Genomic DNA, 23,575 nt, shown 5'->3' with positions numbered 1-23,575 from the left:
TTCAGACTTCGAGCTGTTAACATCAATTTGTAAATTATCCGACTGCGATATATTGAAAATGACCGGCCGTGGCAAAGGTGGTAAGGGACCGGAAAGGGTGGCGCTAAGCGACACAGGAAAGTTCTTCGCGATAATATCAAGGTATTACAAAGCCGGCTATACGTCGTCTCTGCTCGCCGTGGCGGCGTCAAGCGTATTCGGGTCTAATCTAGAAGAGACCCGCGGTGTTCTGAAAGTGTTTCTCGAGAAACGTTATCCGCGATGCAGTCACATACACCGAGCACGCCAAGAGGAAGACCGTAACCGCTATGGATGTCGTATATGCGCTCAAACGTCAGGGTCGTACACTGTACGGTTTCGGCGGTTAAATTGATCAACGGACGCAGTCATTTCTTATAAATACAAAACAAAAAGAGCCCTTTTAAGGGCTGTCAAATATAATTAAAAGAACAAGTAATATATTTTACAATTTACGTACAGGCTTTATTTGATTTTATATGAAATTTGTTTATTTTCTTGCAGAATAACTTGCTTGGTAATATTATTGATAATATTATCAAATTGGAAAGCCCTTCGAATATGTTTTAAAGAAAGTATTAATTAATATATATTTACTATTTTTTCGTATTGACTTTTTATATGCAATTGATTTCTTTTCTTACATGGGGGGGGCTTCAATTAATAGAAAATAGAGTATACTTTTAGTATTAGTATACTTTACAGTTAAGGGCTTCGAAAAGGGCTCTGAATTGAAGGAGCTCAATTAAATGAATGAATTTATTAATTTTGCATATTATTTAAATTTATATAATATGTAATAATATATTTTATATATTTAAATAATAAAATTTTTAAAATATTTACGACAATAATTTTATTTTTACGAAAATATTTAAATTGCGATTTTTTTTAATATAAATATATTTATAATAAATTAAAATAAACTTAAACTTATTAACTAAATTTGAAAAACTAAAGTTTTAAATTGAATTGAATATTCAATCATTAATTTTTATCATATTGAAAATATATAGAAATTGAACATTATTTATAATATAAATTAATAATAACGATCTCTAATAGAAATCTGATCAAAATTTATTGAAAATCCCTAATAAAATATCATTAGTGTCAGGTTTATTTTATTTTATCTATAAAACCAATGTAAAAATTATAAAGTTCTTTTTGTAAAATATTTGTGGCCCGAGAAGGGCCTTTGTTATTGTCGACAGAACATATAAGTGGCATCACAAAATCTTCATCATTTTATTTCGAGCTGGTGTACTTGGTTACGGCCTTAGTACCTTCGCTGACGGCGTGTTTGGCCAACTCGCCTGGTAGCAATAGCCGGACTGCTGTCTGAATTTCCCGACTAGTGATTGTAGAGCGTTTGTTGTAGTGAGCCAAACGCGATGCCTCGGCCGCTATACGCTCGAAGATATCATTCACAAAGCTGTTCATGATGCTCATCGCCTTGCTCGAAATGCCCGTGTCAGGATGGACTTGTTTCAAGACTTTGTAAATATAAATGGCATAGCTCTCCTTGCGCTTACGTTTCTTCTTCTTGTCGCCCTTTGAAATATTTTTCTGGGCTTTGCCTGCTTTCTTAGCCGCTTTACCGCTGGTTTTCGGTGGCATGTCTGATGTTTACTAGTACACTGACTGATACGAAATGAGTCGTGCCGACGCTCCGTTTTCGTACTGCTTCAACGTTTTGACTGAAGCCGTAACAACGTACGTAGGCAAGGGAGGGGCGTGTCTACAAAAAAATGGGCGTGTGCTTGCAACGCTCAGAAATCTATACGGGCCCGTTCGAGAACTTTGATATCATTCTCAGTTTGAACACGAACCTGTAAACATGTCTGGTCGAGGCAAAGGCGGTAAAGTCAAGGGAAAGGCTAAGTCACGGTCTAACCGTGCCGGTCTTCAGTTTCCAGTCGGTCGTATTCATCGTTTGCTACGCAAAGGCAACTATGCCGAGCGTGTCGGCGCTGGTGCACCCGTCTACCTCGCTGCAGTCATGGAATATCTGGCCGCCGAAGTTCTCGAGTTAGCCGGCAATGCGGCTCGCGACAACAAGAAGACCAGAATAATTCCGCGTCATTTGCAACTGGCCATCCGCAATGACGAGGAACTCAACAAACTGTTATCGGGTGTTACGATTGCTCAGGGCGGTGTATTGCCGAACATACAAGCTGTGCTTTTGCCAAAGAAGACAGAAAAGAAAGCTTAAATTTCTTTTATTGTCGCAAATTGACATAAAACCGTCCTTCTCAGGACGAACAACTTTATTCAAAAAATGAACATATATTATTTTACTATTTATTTATTATTTTACTATTTATTTATAATACTATTTAATTTACTATTCAATACTCATTTTAATTTATTTTAATTTTTTTATCATAACATTCGGTATATAATTCAATTGATTTTAGATATTTTTATTTAAATAAATATAAATAACAACATTTGTTTGAATGAATCAAAGAATATTTAAGGTTATAAATGTACGAAATAATAACTTTATTTATTAGTTACGTTGTTATAAATCATTTAAAATGAATATAAAAAAAATCTATATAAGTATATTAATTTTTGTAGTGATTTCAACATCAAATAAATAATTCTTGTTTTATTATCGAATATTAGCACATTTATATGTTATTATGTTATCAATTATTATTGAATTTCACTAATATCGATTATAGAATTTGTATATTTAAAAAAAAAAATTGTAGGGTTTGTTAATGATTTGATTTTTATAACATTCGCAATTCAGGCTAAAATCTCGCATGTTTTCTGACCCTCGAGCAAACGGTTATTCACGGTCGTCGTGTTTAGGAACTGCCGCTGTATAGTGGCCTAAATGTTTCAGCAAGCATTTACGCTAGATATCAATGTCAATACCATAATACCTTATAGCAATTTGTTAGTCTCGACGAGAAGAATAAAATAATAATTATTCATAAAGAAAATAATAATGTTATAGTGAATTTTGACGCGTGTTTTTAAAAAGGGGCGTGGCTTAGTGATCGTGGAAAGTTTTACTAATAATTATCGTACAAAATTTATTAATAATCATAAATAAATGTACAAAATAATAACTTTATTTATTAGTTACGTTGTTATAAAACATTTAAAATAAATATAAAAAAAATCTATATAAGTATATTAATTTTTGTAGTGATTTTAAAACCAAATAAATAATTCTTGTTTTATTATCAAATATTAACACATTTATATGTTATTATGTTATCAATTATTATTGAATTTCACTAATATCGATTATAGAATTTGTATATTTAAAAAAAAAAATTGTAGGGTTTGTTAATGATTTGATTTTTATAACATTCGCAATTCAGGCTAAAATCTCGCATGTTTTCTGACCCTCGAACGAGCGGTTATTCACGGTCGTCGTGTTTAGGAACTTACGCTGTATAGTGGCCTAAATGTTTCAACAAACATTTACGCTAGATATCAATGTCAATATCATAATACCTTATAGCATTTTGTTAGTCTCGACAAGGAGAATAAAATAATGATTATGCATAAACAAAATAATAATATTATAGTTAATTTTGACGCGTGTTTTTAAAAAAGGGCGTGGCTTAGTGATCGTGGAAAGATTTACTAATAATTATCGTACAAAATTTATTAATAATCATAAATAAATGAATTGTTAAAATTATAATAGTATTATTATAAAGTTATAATGAATTATTATGAAATTTTACTATTGTCGAATATAAATTTTGTATATTTAGGTATTATTTACATATTTCCTTAAAATTTAAGAAAAATTAGATAATCTCGAAAAAATTATATGAACACACATAACGATTTATATATCATTTTATTCGTGATTTTATTCTGCATCTTTCGTACGAACAAAGTTTTTTCGTATCTTTTACTGTTTAGCTAGTAGAGAGCAATCTGTGTGATTGATCACTTATTGAAATGCAAATTACATTTAGATTGCAGCAATTATTGACAATATTTCTATATTTTCATAAAGAAACCATATAAATTATAATACATTGTTAAAATTTCGTATGGTTCTCCAGTCATTCAATTCTAATAACAATCACCATTTAGGCTAAAATCTTGCATGTTTTCTGACCCTCGAACAAACGGTTATTCACGGTCAGCGTGTTTAGATATAGCAGCAGAGCCGCATATTCAGTTCAGCAAGCATTCAAGAATAAAAGAATAAAATAATATTTATTAAATATCAACTAATATATAATCTTTTCTCGGCAATGAATATAAGATATTATTATTTTATTCTATACAATTGAATTAAAAAAAAAAAACATAAATATTATATTTTATTATTAATGACTAAATTATTTATACATTCGATTTATTTTAATAAAATATAATATGATAGAAATATTATGATTTTACAGAATAAACAGTTTGTGAATTTTTTGACTCAAGTTATTTCAAGAAACAACAGTACAATTGTTTACTGTTTTGTATTTTATCGTTCTTTTGAAAACTACGAATGAAATAATTAATTATAACGATAATATTATTTTATTAGATACTATGCAAAAAGAGAATAGAGCACACTTCTTGAACTTGAATGCACGACGCGACATAATGTTTTACACAAATGATTTCTAACCGAATTTTATGCGTTGGTGTATTGATAGTGTATTACATCGTAAATATAATTAATTATTTCATACAAATAATATTTTATTTTAATAAAATATTATATTCGTTATTTAATCAAATCGTTTATATTAGCTATTGTTCAGTATAGATTCATAGAGTACTCAAATGAATGTTCAATGACAGTTTATGAACAATTATGATACTATTTATGAATAAAAATTTACAAAAACTGTTTCTAGGATATATAAGTATAATTACATCGCATCAAAATATAACATATCTCAATGCTCATAAAAATGCGATAACGATTTTGTTGAAAACGCACTATTGAGTGCAGAAGTTATTTGAATATAATTAGCGATATTTTAGAAAAACTAACCGTTGAAATAAATCATGCTTTTGATGATATGTTGGGGATGAATTTGGCTATCATGTAAATCCATTGTTTTATGCGAATTATTTAGAATAAAAGCGCTGGATTTAATTTTTTACAAATAATTTACATTTTTGTAAAATTTTCAAATATTATTGTTTTCTCCTCGGTCCTACACTTTCGAATATAGTTTTTGGCCACGCCCCTAACATATTTAACCAATCACGTGTTAGATTTACATTTTAACCTACGATTTTTTACTATAATGTCAGATAACGCTTTATCTACGTCGCCGGCGGCAACCGCTGCGCCAGCGACAGCATCGCCGAAAAAGGGCAAGACTGCGGCTGTTAAAAAACCGCGAGTGAAGCCGTCCCACCCTCCTACATCTGAAATGGTAAACAACGCTATTAAAAGTCTGAAAGAACGCGGCGGATCGTCGCTGCAGGCGATTAAGAAATATATGTCGGCCAATTATAAAATCGACGCCGAGAAAATGTCAACGTTCATTAAAAAGTATTTAAAGTCAGCTGTTCAAGCGGGCACACTGATTCAAACAAAAGGCAAAGGTGCTTCGGGTTCGTTCAAACTTGCCGCGAACGCTAAACAGAGCGGCGGCGAAAGCGGTGTTTCGGCTGGAAAAGCCAGGACCGCTAAGACGCCAGCGGCAAAAGCAAAATCGAAGACAGCAAAGTCGAAGGGCGCCGCCAAACCTGCTTCGTCCCCTAAAAAGAAGTCTGCATCCGCAGCGGGCACATTAAAAAAGTCGTCGGCGAAACCTAAGACGACAGTCGATAAGAAGAAGACCATTCAGGGTAAGTCGACGAAAGCCTCATCGGCCAAGGCAACGAGCAAAACGAAGAAAACCGTCAAGACCGCAGCCGCAAAGAAACCTAAATCGCCAAAGAAGACATCAAAAGTAGCCAAACCTTTGAAAAAAGCGTCACCGAAAAAGAAGTGAAAACATTTCATTATCTTTTTACACAACAGCAAACGAAAATGTTTGCACAAAGTCCTTTTCAGGACTAACAATAAATTTTTATCAAAGAACATTATTATTTTACTTATATATATCTTATCATCTTATATTATAGCCTTTTCGTGGACTTCGGAAAAAATTTTAATAAAATATTTGTAACAGGAGCGCAGCAACGCTCGCTGTGTTCCTCGCCGCCGTGTTGTGTCATTGACGAAATTTAAAAGTCAAAGTCTTTTCAATTTTCAATTTCGTCTTTGGTAGGGAGTTGTTCAATATCAATCGCTGAATTTTATTTATTTATTTATTATTTTTTTTTAAATAATTTTATATGAATAAATTATCTTAATCAAATGAAATATAATCAATAATTTATTAATAAAAGTTTTATATATCACTTTAAATAAATCAACTATACATAGAACGGCAACTCTCATAATAATTAAATTCATAATTTTTTCTAATTTTTTTTTATATAAATAATAAGTAAATGGAAATTAATTAATGAAATAAAATATAATCATTAATAATTTATGAAGTTTCAATCTTTTTTTCATATCGTATTCGAAAAAGAAAATTTATATAACTTTAAATAACTATATATGAAATTAAAAAATATACAATAAAAAAAAAATATTTATATATATAAATATATATAAAGAAACTCGTGTTCTTTATACTACGAATATTGTTTATTATGACAATAGTAATAACACTATGTGTGATTAAATTGATCATTTACAAAAACGTAGATGTTATTTCAGTATTTATAATAAAAAGGAAAAAAGTAAAGAATTACAATTTAGGCATTTCGAACATTGAGCAAACAAAAACGAGATCTGATCTGACACTTGAACTTTTTGTTTTTGAGCTGACACTATGATGAGCTTCAAATAATGAACATCTGTCAAGTTAAAATGCGACGTGTGTTGACAGGTCGCTACAGATCACTCCGCCCTAATGAAAAAGATTGTTTCGCATCTCTGAGTGCCATCTTGAGCTTCCTTGTAAATTTCTTTTGGTTGAGATTGTGTGATAAATTGCCGTGTTGGCTTGTTGAGTTTGTTGATTGCTTACGTGGCCCTTCGCTGGTGAGTTAGCGGTTGAGTAGATGTGGCCCTTCGCTGGTGAGTTAGCGGCTGAGTATATTTGACACTTCGCTGGTGAGTTAGCGGTTGATTGTATGTGGCCCTTCGCTGGTGAGTTAGCGGTTGATTGTATGTGGCCCTTCGCTGGTGAGTTAGCGGTTGAGTGTATGTGGCCCTTCGCTGGTGAGTTAGCGGTTGAGTGTATGTGGCCCTTCGCTGGTGAGTTAGCGGTTGAGTGTATGTGGCGGTTGCCAAATTGTTTGCTCCCTGTCTGTTGCCATGGTGCTTATTATCGACTTATTTACCATGATAATAAGTGATTTATTGAGCACGTGTTATTGTTGATCTTGAAGTGCGTGGTCGGAGTCTCAGTTGTAGGATTAGAATGTTCTTCTAGTTATGGCGGTTGTGAGCCATTTATATTCATTATTTATTTTTTAAAAATTCTTTTTTTAATAATTCATGAGACTTCAATTTATTTTTTTGTTACTTCTAAATGTGTCTTGATCTTCTTACCTTCTTTCCTTCTATATGCGTGCTATTAATTCACGTTCGCGGTCACCACTAAAGAAACTCGTGTTCTTTATACTACGAATATTGTTTATTATGACAATAGTAATAACACTATGTGTGATTAAATTGATCATTTACAAAAACGTAGATGTTATTTCAGTATTTATAATAAAAAGGAAAAAAGTAAAGAATTACAATTTAGGCATTTCGAACATTGAGCAAACAAAAACGAGATCTGATCTGACACTTGAACTTTTTGTTTTTGAGCTGACACTATGATGAGCTTCAAATAATGAACATCTGTCAAGTTAAAATGCGACGTGTGTTGACAGGTCGCTACATATATAATATAATATATATAATATAAATTTCTATCATCAGAACGGCAACTCGCCCATATTAATTAAATTTAGAATTTTTTAAAGAAGCTTTCAGAAATTCATGACGAATTTTACAAATTCAACTATAATATTTTTTAAACTTAACACAACAACACACTATTCAACAAGTCAAATCATGTGTGTTGTCAATAATTTCAATTAAAAAAAAAAATCAATAAAAATTTCTTACGTATCGATGGAATAATTCTGCAAAATAAAATAATTTGAAAAATAATAAAAGTTCTTTTAATTGATCATTTCGGTGGTCCTGAAAAGGACCGATTTGTTTTATAGGACGACAGGCGTCTAAGCGCGTTCTCCTCGAATACGCCGAGCTAGTTGAATATCCTTGGGCATGATGGTTACGCGCTTGGCGTGGATCGCGCACAAGTTTGTATCTTCGAACAGGCCAACCAAATAGGCCTCGCTAGCTTCCTGCAATGCCATGACGGCGGAGCTCTGAAAACGCAGATCGGTCTTGAAGTCCTGAGCGATCTCGCGCACTAGACGTTGGAACGGCAACTTTCGTATGAGAAGCTCGGTGCTCTTCTGGTAACGACGGATCTCACGCAGAGCTACGGTGCCAGGCCGATAACGATGCGGCTTCTTCACACCGCCGGTCGCCGGCGCGCTCTTGCGAGCCGCTTTCGTTGCAAGCTGCTTACGGGGCGCCTTGCCACCGGTGGACTTGCGAGCTGTCTGCTTCGTACGGGCCATTATAACTCCTAGATTTCGTTTCGAGAACCTTCTCGTTTGACGATCGTTTTGATACTGACGCGTCCGGCTCGAATATTATGATCAAAATACATTACGAATGTCCGATGCTGTGCTCGGCTGTCATTGGTCGGCGCCGAATGCTCGCATAGCTATGATGGGCGTGGCCTAGCGAGCTCAAACTTTTCAATAATTTCGCTCGTCGGAATTCAGTCGTTATTCAGACTTCGAGCTGTTAACATCAATTTGTAAATTTATCCCGACTGCGATATATTGAAAAATGACCGGCCGTGGCAAAGGTGGTAAGGGACTCGGAAAGGGTGGCGCTAAGCGACACAGGAAAGTTCTTCGCGATAATATCCAAGGTATTACAAAGCCGGCTATACGTCGTCTTGCTCGCCGTGGCGGCGTCAAGCGTATCTCGGGTCTAATCTACGAAGAGACCCGCGGTGTTCTGAAAGTGTTTCTCGAGAACGTTATCCGCGATGCAGTCACATACACCGAGCACGCCAAGAGGAAGACCGTAACCGCTATGGATGTCGTATATGCGCTCAAACGTCAGGGTCGTACACTGTACGGTTTCGGCGGTTAAATTGATCAACGGACGCAGTCATTTCTTATAAATACAAAACAAAAAAGAGCCCTTTTAAGGGCTGTCAAATATAATTAAAAGAACAAGTAATATATTTTACAATTTACGTACAGGCTTTATTTGATTTTATATGAAATTTGTTTATTTTCTTGCAGAATAACTTGCTTTGGTAATATTATTGATAATATTATCAAATTGGAAAGCCCTTCGAATATGTTTTAAAGAAAGTTTTTAAAAAAATTGTAGGGTTTGTTAATGATTTGATTTTTATAACATTCGCAATTCAGGCTAAAATCTCGCATGTTTTCTGACCCTCGAACGAGCGGTTATTCACGGTCGTCGTGTTTAGGAACTTACGCTGTATAGTGGCCTAAATGTTTCAACAAACATTTACGCTAGATATCAATGTCAATATCATAATACCTTATAGCATTTTGTTAGTCTCGACAAGGAGAATAAAATAATGATTATGCATAAACAAAATAATAATATTATAGTTAATTTTGACGCGTGTTTTTAAAAAAGGGCGTGGCTTAGTGATCGTGGAAAGATTTACTAATAATTATCGTACAAAATTTATTAATAATCATAAATAAATGAATTGTTATAAAATTATAATAGTATTATTATAAAGTTATAATGAATTATTATGAAATTTTACTATTGTCGAATATAAATTTTGTATATTTAGGTATTATTTACATATTTCCTTAAAATTTAAGAAAAATTAGATAATCTCGAAAAAATTATATGAACACACATAACGATTTATATATCATTTTATTCGTGATTTTATTCTGCATCTTTCGTACGAACAAAGTTTTTTCGTATCTTTTACTGTTTAGCTAGTAGAGAGCAATCTGTGTGATTGATCACTTATTGAAATGCAAATTACATTTAGATTGCAGCAATTATTGACAATATTTCTATATTTTCATAAAGAAACCATATAAATTATAATACATTGTTAAAATTTCGTATGGTTCTCCAGTCATTCAATTCTAATAACAATCACCATTTAGGCTAAAATCTTGCATGTTTTCTGACCCTCGAACAAACGGTTATTCACGGTCAGCGTGTTTAGATATAGCAGCAGAGCCGCATATTCAGTTCAGCAAGCATTCAAGAATAAAAGAATAAAATAATATTTATTAAATATCAACTAATATATAATCTTTTCTCGGCAATGAATATAAGATATTATTATTTTATTCTATACAATTGAATTAAAAAAAAAAAACATAAATATTATATTTTATTATTAATGACTAAATTATTTATACATTCGATTTATTTTAATAAAATATAATATGATAGAAATATTATGATTTTACAGAATAAACAGTTTGTGAATTTTTTGACTCAAGTTATTTCAAGAAACAACAGTACAATTGTTTACTGTTTTGTATTTTATCGTTCTTTTGAAAACTACGAATGAAATAATTAATTATAACGATAATATTATTTTATTAGATACTATGCAAAAAGAGAATAGAGCACACTTCTTGAACTTGAATGCACGACGCGACATAATGTTTTACACAAATGATTTCTAACCGAATTTTATGCGTTGGTGTATTGATAGTGTATTACATCGTAAATATAATTAATTATTTCATACAAATAATATTTTATTTTAATAAAATATTATATTCGTTATTTAATCAAATCGTTTATATTAGCTATTGTTCAGTATAGATTCATAGAGTACTCAAATGAATGTTCAATGACAGTTTATGAACAATTATGATACTATTTATGAATAAAAATTTACAAAAACTGTTTCTAGGATATATAAGTATAATTACATCGCATCAAAATATAACATATCTCAATGCTCATAAAAATGCGATAACGATTTTGTTGAAAACGCACTATTGAGTGCAGAAGTTATTTGAATATAATTAGCGATATTTTAGAAAAACTAACCGTTGAAATAAATCATGCTTTTGATGATATGTTGGGGATGAATTTGGCTATCATGTAAATCCATTGTTTTATGCGAATTATTTAGAATAAAAGCGCTGGATTTAATTTTTTACAAATAATTTACATTTTTGTAAAATTTTCAAATATTATTGTTTTCTCCTCGGTCCTACACCTTTCGAATATAGTTTTTGGCCACGCCCCTAACATATTTAACCAATCACGTGTTAGATTTACATTTTAACCTACGATTTTTTACTATAATGTCAGATAACGCTTTATCTACGTCGCCGGCGGCAACCGCTGCGCCAGCGACAGCATCGCCGAAAAAGGGCAAGACTGCGGCTGTTAAAAAACCGCGAGTGAAGCCGTCCCACCCTCCTACATCTGAAATGGTAAACAACGCTATTAAAAGTCTGAAAGAACGCGGCGGATCGTCGCTGCAGGCGATTAAGAAATATATGTCGGCCAATTATAAAATCGACGCCGAGAAAATGTCAACGTTCATTAAAAAGTATTTAAAGTCAGCTGTTCAAGCGGGCACACTGATTCAAACAAAAGGCAAAGGTGCTTCGGGTTCGTTCAAACTTGCCGCGAACGCTAAACAGAGCGGCGGCGAAAGCGGTGTTTCGGCTGGAAAAGCCAGGACCGCTAAGACGCCAGCGGCAAAAGCAAAATCGAAGACAGCAAAGTCGAAGGGCGCCGCCAAACCTGCTTCGTCCCCTAAAAAGAAGTCTGCATCCGCAGCGGGCACATTAAAAAAGTCGTCGGCGAAACCTAAGACGACAGTCGATAAGAAGAAGACCATTCAGGGTAAGTCGACGAAAGCCTCATCGGCCAAGGCAACGAGCAAAACGAAGAAAACCGTCAAGACCGCAGCCGCAAAGAAACCTAAATCGCCAAAGAAGACATCAAAAGTAGCCAAACCTTTGAAAAAAGCGTCACCGAAAAAGAAGTGAAAACATTTCATTATCTTTTTACACAACAGCAAACGAAAATGTTTGCACAAAGTCCTTTTCAGGACTAACAATAAATTTTTATCAAAGAACATTATTATTTTACTTATATATATCTTATCATCTTATATTATAGCCTTTTCGTGGACTTCGGAAAAAATTTTAATAAAATATTTGTAACAGGAGCGCAGCAACGCTCGCTGTGTTCCTCGCCGCCGTGTTGTGTCATTGACGAAATTTAAAAGTCAAAGTCTTTTCAATTTTCAATTTCGTCTTTGGTAGGGAGTTGTTCAATATCAATCGCTGAATTTTATTTATTTATTTATTATTTTTTTTTAAATAATTTTATATGAATAAATTATCTTAATCAAATGAAATATAATCAATAATTTATTAATAAAAGTTTTATATATCACTTTAAATAAATCAACTATACATAGAACGGCAACTCTCATAATAATTAAATTCATAATTTTTTCTAATTTTTTTTTATATAAATAATAAGTAAATGGAAATTAATTAATGAAATAAAATATAATCATTAATAATTTATGAAGTTTCAATCTTTTTTTCATATCGTATTCGAAAAAGAAAATTTATATAACTTTAAATAACTATATATGAAATTAAAAAATATACAATAAAAAAAAAATATTTATATATATAAAGAAACTCGTGTTCTTTATACTACGAATATTGTTTATTATGACAATAGTAATAACACTATGTGTGATTAAATTGATCATTTACAAAAACGTAGATGTTATTTCAGTATTTATAATAAAAAGGAAAAAAGTAAAGAATTACAATTTAGGCATTTCGAACATTGAGCAAACAAAAACGAGATCTGATCTGACACTTGAACTTTTTGTTTTTGAGCTGACACTATGATGAGCTTCAAATAATGAACATCTGTCAAGTTAAAATGCGACGTGTGTTGACAGGTCGCTACAGATCACTCCGCCCTAATGAAAAAGATTGTTTCGCATCTCTGAGTGCCATCTTGAGCTTCCTTGTAAATTTCTTTTGGTTGAGATTGTGTGATAAATTGCCGTGTTGGCTTGTTGAGTTTGTTGATTGCTTACGTGGCCCTTCGCTGGTGAGTTAGCGGTTGAGTAGATGTGGCCCTTCGCTGGTGAGTTAGCGGCTGAGTATATTTGACACTTCGCTGGTGAGTTAGCGGTTGATTGTATGTGGCCCTTCGCTGGTGAGTTAGCGGTTGATTGTATGTGGCCCTTCGCTGGTGAGTTAGCGGTTGAGTGTATGTGGCCCTTCGCTGGTGAGTTAGCGGTTGAGTGTATGTGGCCCTTCGCTGGTGAGTTAGCGGTTGAGTGTATGTGGCGGTTGCCAAATTGTTTGCTCCCTGTCTGTTGCCATGGTGCTTATTATCGACTTATTTACCATGATAATAAGTGATTTATTGAGCACGTGTTATTGTTGATCTTGAAGTGCGTGGTCGGAGTCTCAGTTGTAGGATTAGAATGTTCTTCTAGTTATGGCGGTTGTGAGCCATTTATATTCATTATTTATTTTTAAAAATTCTTTTTTTAATAATTCATGAGACTTCAATTTATTTTTTTGTTACTTCTAAATGTGTCTTGATCTTCTTACCTTCTTTCCTTCTATATGCGTGCTATTAATTCACGTTCGCGGTCACCACTAAAGAAACTCGTGTTCTTTATACTACGAATATTGTTTATTATGACAATAGTAATAACACTATGTGTGATTAAATTGATCATTTACAAAAACGTAGATGTTATTTCAGTATTTATAATAAAAAGGAAAAAAGTAAAGAATTACAATTTAGGCATTTCGAACATTGAGCAAACAAAAACGAGATCTGATCTGACACTTGAACTTTTTGTTTTTGAGCTGACACTATGATGAGCTTCAAATAATGAACATCTGTCAAGTTAAAATGCGACGTGTGTTGACAGGTCGCTACATATATAATATAATATATATAATATAAATTTCTATCATCAGAACGGCAACTCGCCCATATTAATTAAATTTAGAATTTTTTAAAGAAGCTTTCAGAAATTCATGACGAATTTTACAAATTCAACTATAATATTTTTTAAACTTAACACAACAACACACTATTCAACAAGTCAAATCATGTGTGTTGTCAATAATTTCAATTAAAAAAAAAATCAATAAAAATTTCTTACGTATCGATGGAATAATTCTGCAAAATAAAATAATTTGAAAAATAATAAAAGTTCTTTTAATTGATCATTTCGGTGGTCCTGAAAAGGACCGATTTGTTTTATAGGACGACAGGCGTCTAAGCGCGTTCTCCTCGAATACGCCGAGCTAGTTGAATATCCTTGGGCATGATGGTTACGCGCTTGGCGTGGATCGCGCACAAGTTTGTATCTTCGAACAGGCCAACCAAATAGGCCTCGCTAGCTTCCTGCAATGCCATGACGGCGGAGCTCTGAAAACGCAGATCGGTCTTGAAGTCCTGAGCGATCTCGCGCACTAGACGTTGGAACGGCAACTTTCGTATGAGAAGCTCGGTGCTCTTCTGGTAACGACGGATCTCACGCAGAGCTACGGTGCCAGGCCGATAACGATGCGGCTTCTTCACACCGCCGGTCGCCGGCGCGCTCTTGCGAGCCGCTTTCGTTGCAAGCTGCTTACGGGGCGCCTTGCCACCGGTGGACTTGCGAGCTGTCTGCTTCGTACGGGCCATTATAACTCCTAGATTTCGTTTCGAGAACCTTCTCGTTTGACGATCGTTTTGATACTGACGCGTCCGGCTCGAATATTATGATCAAAATACATTACGAATGTCCGATGCTGTGCTCGGCTGTCATTGGTCGGCGCCGAATGCTCGCATAGCTATGATGGGCGTGGCCTAGCGAGCTCAAACTTTTCAATAATTTCGCTCGTCGGAATTCAGTCGTTATTCAGACTTCGAGCTGTTAACATCAATTTGTAAATTTATCCCGACTGCGATATATTGAAAAATGACCGGCCGTGGCAAAGGTGGTAAGGGACTCGGAAAGGGTGGCGCTAAGCGACACAGGAAAGTTCTTCGCGATAATATCCAAGGTATTACAAAGCCGGCTATACGTCGTCTTGCTCGCCGTGGCGGCGTCAAGCGTATCTCGGGTCTAATCTACGAAGAGACCCGCGGTGTTCTGAAAGTGTTTCTCGAGAACGTTATCCGCGATGCAGTCACATACACCGAGCACGCCAAGAGGAAGACCGTAACCGCTATGGATGTCGTATATGCGCTCAAACGTCAGGGTCGTACACTGTACGGTTTCGGCGGTTAAATTGATCAACGGACGCAGTCATTTCTTATAAATACAAAACAAAAAAGAGCCCTTTTAAGGGCTGTCAAATATAATTAAAAGAACAAGTAATATATTTTACAATTTACGTACAGGCTTTATTTGATTTTATATGAAATTTGTTTATTTTCTTGCAGAATAACTTGCTTTGGTAATATTATTGATAATATTATCAAATTGGAAAGCCCTTCGAATATGTTTTAAAGAAAGTTTTTAAAAAAATTGTAGGGTTTGTTAATGATTTGATTTTTATAACATTCGCAATTCAGGCTAAAATCTCGCATGTTTTCTGACCCTCGAACGAGCGGTTATTCACGGTCGTCGTGTTTAGGAACTTACGCTGTATAGTGGCCTAAATGTTTCAACAAACATTTACGCTAGATATCAATGTCAATATCATAATACCTTATAGCATTTTGTTAGTCTCGACAAGGAGAATAAAATAATGATTATGCATAAACAAAATAATAATATTATAGTTAATTTTGACGCGTGTTTTTAAAAAAGGGCGTGGCTTAGTGATCGTGGAAAGATTTACTAATAATTATCGTACAAAATTTATTAATAATCATAAATAAATGAATTGTTATAAAATTATAATAGTATTATTATAAAGTTATAATGAATTATTATGAAATTTTACTATTGTCGAATATAAATTTTGTATATTTAGGTATTATTTACATATTTCCTTAAAATTTAAGAAAAATTAGATAATCTCGAAAAAATTATATGAACACACATAACGATTTATATATCATTTTATTCGTGATTTTATTCTGCATCTTTCGTACGAACAAAGTTTTTCGTATCTTTTACTGTTTAGCTAGTAGAGAGCAATCTGTGTGATTGATCACTTATTGAAATGCAAATTACATTTAGATTGCAGCAATTATTGACAATATTTCTATATTTTCATAAAGAAACCATATAAATTATAATACATTGTTAAAATTTCGTATGGTTCTCCAGTCATTCAATTCTAATAACAATCACCATTTAGGCTAAAATCTTGCATGTTTTCTGACCCTCGAACAAACGGTTATTCACGGTCAGCGTGTTTAGATATAGCAGCAGAGCCGCATATTCAGTTCAGCAAGCATTCAAGAATAAAAGAATAAAATAATATTTATTAAATATCAACTAATATATAATCTTTTCTCGGCAATGAATATAAGATATTATTATTTTATTCTATACAATTGAATTAAAAAAAAAAAACATAAATATTATATTTTATTATTAATGACTAAATTATTTATACATTCGATTTATTTTAATAAAATATAATATGATAGAAATATTATGATTTTACAGAATAAACAGTTTGTGAATTTTTTGACTCAAGTTATTTCAAGAAACAACAGTACAATTGTTTACTGTTTTGTATTTTATCGTTCTTTTGAAAACTACGAATGAAATAATTAATTATAACGATAATATTATTTTATTAGATACTATGCAAAAAGAGAATAGAGCACACTTCTTGAACTTGAATGCACGACGCGACATAATGTTTTACACAAATGATTTCTAACCGAATTTTATGCGTTGGTGTATTGATAGTGTATTACATCGTAAATATAATTAATTATTTCATACAAATAATATTTTATTTTAATAAAATATTATATTCGTTATTTAATCAAATCGTTTATATTAGCTATTGTTCAGTATAGATTCATAGAGTACTCAAATGAATGTTCAATGACAGTTTATGAACAATTATGATACTATTTATGAATAAAAATTTACAAAAACTGTTTCTAGGATATATAAGTATAATTACATCGCATCAAAATATAACATATCTCAATGCTCATAAAAATGCGATAACGATTTTGTTGAAAACGCACTATTGAGTGCAGAAGTTATTTGAATATAATTAGCGATATTTTAGAAAAACTAACCGTTGAAATAAATCATGCTTTTGATGATATGTTGGGGATGAATTTGGCTATCATGTAAATCCATTGTTTTATGCGAATTATTTAGAATAAAAGCGCTGGATTTAATTTTTTACAAATAATTTACATTTTTGTAAAATTTTCAAATATTATTGTTTTCTCCTCGGTCCTACACCTTTCGAATATAGTTTTTGGCCACGCCCCTAACATATTTAACCAATCACGTGTTAGATTTACATTTTAACCTACGATTTTTTACTATAATGTCAGATAACGCTTTATCTACGTCGCCGGCGGCAACCGCTGCGCCAGCGACAGCATCGCCGAAAAAGGGCAAGACTGCGGCTGTTAAAAAACCGCGAGTGAAGCCGTCCCACCCTCCTACATCTGAAATGGTAAACAACGCTATTAAAAGTCTGAAAGAACGCGGCGGATCGTCGCTGCAGGCGATTAAGAAATATATGTCGGCCAATTATAAAATCGACGCCGAGAAAATGTCAACGTTCATTAAAAAGTATTTAAAGTCAGCTGTTCAAGCGGGCACACTGATTCAAACAAAAGGCAAAGGTGCTTCGGGTTCGTTCAAACTTGCCGCGAACGCTAAACAGAGCGGCGGCGAAAGCGGTGTTTCGGCTGGAAAAGCCAGGACCGCTAAGACGCCAGCGGCAAAAGCAAAATCGAAGACAGCAAAGTCGAAGGGCGCCGCCAAACCTGCTTCGTCCCCTAAAAAGAAGTCTGCATCCGCAGCGGGCACATTAAAAAAGTCGTCGGCGAAACCTAAGACGACAGTCGATAAGAAGAAGACCATTCAGGGTAAGTCGACGAAAGCCTCATCGGCCAAGGCAACGAGCAAAACGAAGAAAACCGTCAAGACCGCAGCCGCAAAGAAACCTAAATCGCCAAAGAAGACATCAAAAGTAGCCAAACCTTTGAAAAAAGCGTCACCGAAAAAGAAGTGAAAACATTTCATTATCTTTTTACACAACAGCAAACGAAAATGTTTGCACAAAGTCCTTTTCAGGACTAACAATAAATTTTTATCAAAGAACATTATTATTTTACTTATATATATCTTATCATCTTATATTATAGCCTTTTCGTGGACTTCGGAAAAATTTTAATAAAATATTTGTAACAGGAGCGCAGCAACGCTCGCTGTGTTCCTCGCCGCCGTGTTGTGTCATTGACGAAATTTAAAAGTCAAAGTCTTTTCAATTTTCAATTTCGTCTTTGGTAGGGAGTTGTTCAATATCAATCGCTGAATTTTATTTATTTATTTATTATTTTTTTTAAATAATTTTATATGAATAAATTATCTTAATCAAATGAAATATAATCAATAATTTATTAATAAAAGTTTTATATATCACTTTAAATAAATCAACTATACATAGAACGGCAACTCTCATAATAATTAAATTCATAATTTTTTCTAATTTTTTTTTATATAAATAATAAGTAAATGGAAATTAATTAATGAAATAAAATATAATCATTAATAATTTATGAAGTTTCAATCTTTTTTCATATCGTATTCGAAAAAGAAAATTTATATAACTTTAAATAACTATATATGAAATTAAAAAATATACAATAAAAAAAAAATATTTATATATATAAATATATATAATATAATATATATAATATAAATTTCTATCATCAGAACGGCAACTCGCCCATATTAATTAAATTTAGAATTTTTTAAAGAAGCTTTCAGAAATTCATGACGAATTTTACAAATTCAACTATAATATTTTTTAAACTTAACACAACAACACACTATTCAACAAGTCAAATCATGTGTGTTGTCAATAATTTCAATTAAAAAAAAAAATCAATAAAAATTTCTTACGTATCGATGGAATAATTCTGCAAAATAAAATAATTTGAAAAATAATAAAAGTTCTTTTAATTGATCATTTTGGTGGTCCTGAAAAGGACCGATTTGTTTTATAGGACGACAGGCGTCTAAGCGCGTTCTCCTCGAATACGCCGAGCTAGTTGAATATCCTTGGGCATGATGGTTACGCGCTTGGCGTGGATCGCGCACAAGTTTGTATCTTCGAACAGGCCAACCAAATAGGCCTCGCTAGCTTCCTGCAATGCCATGACGGCGGAGCTCTGAAAACGCAGATCGGTCTTGAAGTCCTGAGCGATCTCGCGCACTAGACGTTGGAACGGCAACTTTCGTATGAGAAGCTCGGTGCTCTTCTGGTAACGACGGATCTCACGCAGAGCTACGGTGCCAGGCCGATAACGATGCGGCTTCTTCACACCGCCGGTCGCCGGCGCGCTCTTGCGAGCCGCTTTCGTTGCAAGCTGCTTACGGGGCGCCTTGCCACCGGTGGACTTGCGAGCTGTCTGCTTCGTACGGGCCATTATAACTCCTAGATTTCGTTTCGAGAACCTTCTCGTTTGACGATCGTTTTGATACTGACGCGTCCGGCTCGAATATTATGATCAAAATACATTACGAATGTCCGATGCTGTGCTCGGCTGTCATTGGTCGGCGCCGAATGCTCGCATAGCTATGATGGGCGTGGCCTAGCGAGCTCAAACTTTTCAATAATTTCGCTCGTCGGAATTCAGTCGTTATTCAGACTTCGAGCTGTTAACATCAATTTGTAAATTTATCCCGACTGCGATATATTGAAAAATGACCGGCCGTGGCAAAGGTGGTAAGGGACTCGGAAAGGGTGGCGCTAAGCGACACAGGAAAGTTCTTCGCGATAATATCCAAGGTATTACAAAGCCGGCTATACGTCGTCTTGCTCGCCGTGGCGGCGTCAAGCGTATCTCGGGTCTAATCTACGAAGAGACCCGCGGTGTTCTGAAAGTGTTTCTCGAGAACGTTATCCGCGATGCAGTCACATACACCGAGCACGCCAAGAGGAAGACCGTAACCGCTATGGATGTCGTATATGCGCTCAAACGTCAGGGTCGTACACTGTACGGTTTCGGCGGTTAAATTGATCAACGGACGCAGTCATTTCTTATAAATACAAAACAAAAAAGAGCCCTTTTAAGGGCTGTCAAATATAATTAAAAGAACAAGTAATATATTTTACAATTTACGTACAGGCTTTATTTGATTTTATATGAAATTTGTTTATTTTCTTGCAGAATAACTTGCTTTGGTAATATTATTGATAATATTATCAAATTGGAAAGCCCTTCGAATATGTTTTAAAGAAAGTATTAATTAATATATATTTTACTATTTTTTCGTATTGACTTTTTATATGCAATTGATTTCTTTTCTTACATGGGGGGGGGCTTCAATTAATAGAAAATAGAGTATACTTTTAGTATTAGTATACTTTACAGTTAAGGGCTTCGAAAAGGGCTCTGAATTGAAGGAGCTCAATTAAATGAATGAATTTATTAAATTTTGCATATTATTTAAATTTATATAATATGTAATAATATATTTTATATATTTAAATAATAAAATTTTTAAAATATTTACGGCAATAATTTTATTTTTACGAAAATATTTAAATTGCGATTTTTTTTAATATAATATATTTTATAATAAATTAAAATAAACTTAAACTTATTAACTAAATTTGAAAAACTAAAGTTTTAAATTGAATTGAATATTCAATCATTAATTTTTATCATATTGAAAATATATAGAAATTGAACATTATTTATAATATAAATTAATAATAACGATCTCTAATAGAAATCTGATCAAAATTTATTGAAAATCCTAATAAAATATCATTAGTGTCAGGTTATTTTATTTTATCTATAAAACCAATGTAAAAATTATAAAGTTCTTTTGTAAAATATTTGTGGGCCCTGAGAAGGGCCTTTGTTATTGTCGACAGAACATATAAGTGGCATCACAAAATCTTCATCATTTTATTTCGAGCTGGTGTACTTGGTTACGGCCTTAGTACCTTCGCTGACGGCGTGTTTGGCCAACTCGCCTGGTAGCAATAGCCGGACTGCTGTCTGAATTTCCCGACTAGTGATTGTAGAGCGTTTGTTGTAGTGAGCCAAACGCGATGCCTCGGCCGCTATACGCTCGAAGATATCATTCACAAAGCTGTTCATGATGCTCATCGCCTTGCTCGAAATGCCCGTGTCAGGATGGACTTGTTTCAAGACTTTGTAAATATAAATGGCATAGCTCTCCTTGCGCTTACGTTTCTTCTTCTTGTCGCCCTTTGAAATATTTTTCTGGGCTTTGCCTGCTTTCTTAGCCGCTTTACCGCTGGTTTTCGGTGGCATGTCTGATGTTTACTAGTACACTGACTGATACGAAATGAGTCGTGCCGACGCTCCGTTTTCGTACTGCTTCAACGTTTTGACTGAAGCCGTAACAACGTACGTAGGCAAGGGAGGGGCGTGTCTACAAAAAAATGGGCGTGTGCTTGCAACGCTCAGAAATCTATACGGGCCCGTTCGAGAACTTTGATATCATTCTCAGTTTGAACACGAACCTGTAAACATGTCTGGTCGAGGCAAAGGCGGTAAAGTCAAGGGAAAGGCTAAGTCACGGTCTAACCGTGCCGGTCTTCAGTTTCCAGTCGGTCGTATTCATCGTTTGCTACGCAAAGGCAACTATGCCGAGCGTGTCGGCGCTGGTGCACCCGTCTACCTCGCTGCAGTCATGGAATATCTGGCCGCCGAAGTTCTCGAGTTAGCCGGCAATGCGGCTCGCGACAACAAGAAGACCAGAATAATTCCGCGTCATTTGCAACTGGCCATCCGCAATGACGAGGAACTCAACAAACTGTTATCGGGTGTTACGATTGCTCAGGGCGGTGTATTGCCGAACATACAAGCTGTGCTTTTGCCAAAGAAGACAGAAAAGAAAGCTTAAATTTCTTTTATTGTCGCAAATTGACATAAAACCGTCCTTCTCAGGACGAACAACTTTATTCAAAAAATGAACATATATTATTTTACTATTTATTTATTATTTACTATTTTATTTATAATACTATTTAATTACTATTCAATACTCATTTTAATTTATTTTAATTTTTTTATCATAACATTCGGTATATAATTCAATTGATTTTAGATATTTTTATTTAAATAAATATAAATAACAACATTTGTTTGAATGAATCAAAGAATATTTAAGGTTATAAATGTACGAAATAATAACTTTATTTATTAGTTACGTTGTTATAAATCATTTAAAATGAATATAAAAAAAATCTATATAAGTATATTAATTTTTGTAGTGATTTCAACATCAAATAAATAATTCTTGTTTTATTATCGAATATTAGCACATTTATATGTTATTATGTTATCAATTATTATTGAATTTCACTAATATCGATTATAGAATTTGATATTTAAAAAAAAAAATTGTAGGGTTTGTTAATGATTTGATTTTTATAACATTCGCAATTCAGGCTAAAATCTCGCATGTTTTCTGACCCTCGAGCAAACGGTTATTCACGGTCGTCGTGTTTAGGAACTGCCGCTGTATAGTGGCCTAAATGTTTCAGCAAGCATTTACGCTAGATATCAATGTCAATACCATAATACCTTATAGCAATTTGTAGTCTCGACGAGAAGAATAAAATAATAATATTCATAAAGAAAATAATAATGTTATAGTGAATTTTGAGCGCGTGTTTTTAAAAAGGGGCGTGGCTTAGTGATCGTGGAAAGTTTTACTAATAATTATCGTACAAAATTATTAATAATCATAAATAAATTACAAATAATAACTTTATTTATTAGTTACGTTGTTATAAAACATTTAAAATAAATATAAAAAAAATCTATATAAGTATATTAATTTTGTAGTGATTTTAAAACCAAATAAATAATTCGTGTTTTATTATCAAATATTAAAACATTTATGTTATTATGTTATCAATTATTATTGAATTTCACTAATATCGATTATAGAATTGTATATTTAAAAAAAAATTGTTGAGGGTTTGTAATGATTGATTTTTATAACATTCGCAATTCAGGCTAAAATCTCGCATGTTTCTGACCTCGAACGAGCGGGTATTCACGGTCGTCGTTGTTTAGGAACTTACGCTGTATAGTGGCTAAATGTTTCAACAAACATTTACGCTAGATATCAATGTCAATATCATAAACCTTATAGCATTTTGTTAGTCTCGACAAGGAGAATAAAATAATGATTATGCATAAACAAATTAAATATTATAGTTATTTTGACGCGTGTTTTAAAAAGGGCGTGGCTTAGTGATCGTGGAAAGA

General features: G+C 33.5%; 10 protein-coding genes across 10 annotated transcripts; 5 read left to right on the top strand and 5 right to left on the bottom strand.

The window, feature by feature from the left end:
* Positions 1-1,215: 1,215 nt before the first annotated feature.
* Positions 1,216-1,683, bottom strand: LOC113369377 (histone H2B-like). The gene has a single exon (XM_026610138.1). The coding sequence runs from the start codon at positions 1,636-1,638 to the stop codon at positions 1,267-1,269; it is 372 nt and encodes a 123-aa protein (XP_026465923.1). The 5' UTR covers positions 1,639-1,683; the 3' UTR covers positions 1,216-1,266.
* Positions 1,684-1,825: 142 nt separating this feature from the next.
* Positions 1,826-2,248, top strand: LOC113369376 (histone H2A). Its single transcript, XM_026610137.1, has one exon. It carries the CDS (start codon positions 1,859-1,861, stop codon positions 2,231-2,233), a length of 375 nt encoding a protein of 124 aa, XP_026465922.1. The 5' UTR covers positions 1,826-1,858; the 3' UTR covers positions 2,234-2,248.
* Positions 2,249-5,228: 2,980 nt separating this feature from the next.
* LOC113369374 (histone H1-like) lies at positions 5,229-5,988 on the top strand. Its single transcript, XM_026610134.1, has one exon. The coding sequence runs from the start codon at positions 5,265-5,267 to the stop codon at positions 5,958-5,960; it is 696 nt and encodes a 231-aa protein (XP_026465919.1). The 5' UTR covers positions 5,229-5,264; the 3' UTR covers positions 5,961-5,988.
* Positions 5,989-8,237: 2,249 nt separating this feature from the next.
* Positions 8,238-8,718, bottom strand: LOC113369375 (histone H3). The gene has a single exon (XM_026610135.1). The coding sequence runs from the start codon at positions 8,671-8,673 to the stop codon at positions 8,263-8,265; it is 411 nt and encodes a 136-aa protein (XP_026465920.1). The 5' UTR covers positions 8,674-8,718; the 3' UTR covers positions 8,238-8,262.
* A 2,697-nt stretch (positions 8,719-11,415) lies between these two features.
* Positions 11,416-12,175, top strand: LOC113369378 (histone H1-like). The gene has a single exon (XM_026610139.1). It carries the CDS (start codon positions 11,452-11,454, stop codon positions 12,145-12,147), a length of 696 nt encoding a protein of 231 aa, XP_026465924.1. The 5' UTR covers positions 11,416-11,451; the 3' UTR covers positions 12,148-12,175.
* Positions 12,176-14,437: 2,262 nt separating this feature from the next.
* LOC113369381 (histone H3) lies at positions 14,438-14,848 on the bottom strand. The gene has a single exon (XM_026610142.1). The coding sequence runs from the start codon at positions 14,846-14,848 to the stop codon at positions 14,438-14,440; it is 411 nt and encodes a 136-aa protein (XP_026465927.1).
* A 2,741-nt stretch (positions 14,849-17,589) lies between these two features.
* Positions 17,590-18,349, top strand: LOC113369379 (histone H1-like). The gene has a single exon (XM_026610140.1). The coding sequence runs from the start codon at positions 17,626-17,628 to the stop codon at positions 18,319-18,321; it is 696 nt and encodes a 231-aa protein (XP_026465925.1). The 5' UTR covers positions 17,590-17,625; the 3' UTR covers positions 18,322-18,349.
* Positions 18,350-19,305: 956 nt separating this feature from the next.
* On the bottom strand, positions 19,306-19,786 carry LOC113369380 (histone H3). Its single transcript, XM_026610141.1, has one exon. The coding sequence runs from the start codon at positions 19,739-19,741 to the stop codon at positions 19,331-19,333; it is 411 nt and encodes a 136-aa protein (XP_026465926.1). The 5' UTR covers positions 19,742-19,786; the 3' UTR covers positions 19,306-19,330.
* A 1,368-nt stretch (positions 19,787-21,154) lies between these two features.
* LOC113369384 (histone H2B-like) lies at positions 21,155-21,649 on the bottom strand. Its single transcript, XM_026610144.1, has one exon. The coding sequence runs from the start codon at positions 21,602-21,604 to the stop codon at positions 21,233-21,235; it is 372 nt and encodes a 123-aa protein (XP_026465929.1). The 5' UTR covers positions 21,605-21,649; the 3' UTR covers positions 21,155-21,232.
* A 142-nt stretch (positions 21,650-21,791) lies between these two features.
* On the top strand, positions 21,792-22,214 carry LOC113369382 (histone H2A). Its single transcript, XM_026610143.1, has one exon. The coding sequence runs from the start codon at positions 21,825-21,827 to the stop codon at positions 22,197-22,199; it is 375 nt and encodes a 124-aa protein (XP_026465928.1). The 5' UTR covers positions 21,792-21,824; the 3' UTR covers positions 22,200-22,214.
* The last annotated feature ends 1,361 nt before the right edge of the window (positions 22,215-23,575 follow it).

This window comes from Ctenocephalides felis, unplaced genomic scaffold, assembly GCF_003426905.1.
Source record: "Ctenocephalides felis isolate EL2017-DRISC unplaced genomic scaffold, ASM342690v1 CF-g0.4_SCAFFOLD_01288, whole genome shotgun sequence".
In the NCBI taxonomy this organism is placed as follows: domain Eukaryota; kingdom Metazoa; phylum Arthropoda; class Insecta; order Siphonaptera; family Pulicidae; genus Ctenocephalides; species Ctenocephalides felis.
Note: the sequence above shows the minus strand (reverse complement) of the source record. Positions and strands in the feature narration are given on the sequence as shown.

Excerpts from the sequence above, each read along its gene's own strand:
- LOC113369375 (XM_026610135.1), bottom strand. The coding sequence starts at position 8,673 with ATGGCCCGTACGAAGCAGACAGCTCGCAAGTCCACCGGTGGCAAGGCG.
- LOC113369378 (XM_026610139.1), top strand. The coding sequence starts at position 11,452 with ATGTCAGATAACGCTTTATCTACGTCGCCGGCGGCAACCGCTGCGCCA.
- LOC113369374 (XM_026610134.1), top strand. The coding sequence starts at position 5,265 with ATGTCAGATAACGCTTTATCTACGTCGCCGGCGGCAACCGCTGCGCCA.
- LOC113369382 (XM_026610143.1), top strand. The coding sequence starts at position 21,825 with ATGTCTGGTCGAGGCAAAGGCGGTAAAGTCAAGGGAAAGGCTAAGTCA.
- LOC113369376 (XM_026610137.1), top strand. The coding sequence starts at position 1,859 with ATGTCTGGTCGAGGCAAAGGCGGTAAAGTCAAGGGAAAGGCTAAGTCA.
- LOC113369379 (XM_026610140.1), top strand. The coding sequence starts at position 17,626 with ATGTCAGATAACGCTTTATCTACGTCGCCGGCGGCAACCGCTGCGCCA.
- LOC113369377 (XM_026610138.1), bottom strand. The coding sequence starts at position 1,638 with ATGCCACCGAAAACCAGCGGTAAAGCGGCTAAGAAAGCAGGCAAAGCC.
- LOC113369380 (XM_026610141.1), bottom strand. The coding sequence starts at position 19,741 with ATGGCCCGTACGAAGCAGACAGCTCGCAAGTCCACCGGTGGCAAGGCG.
- LOC113369381 (XM_026610142.1), bottom strand. The coding sequence starts at position 14,848 with ATGGCCCGTACGAAGCAGACAGCTCGCAAGTCCACCGGTGGCAAGGCG.
- LOC113369384 (XM_026610144.1), bottom strand. The coding sequence starts at position 21,604 with ATGCCACCGAAAACCAGCGGTAAAGCGGCTAAGAAAGCAGGCAAAGCC.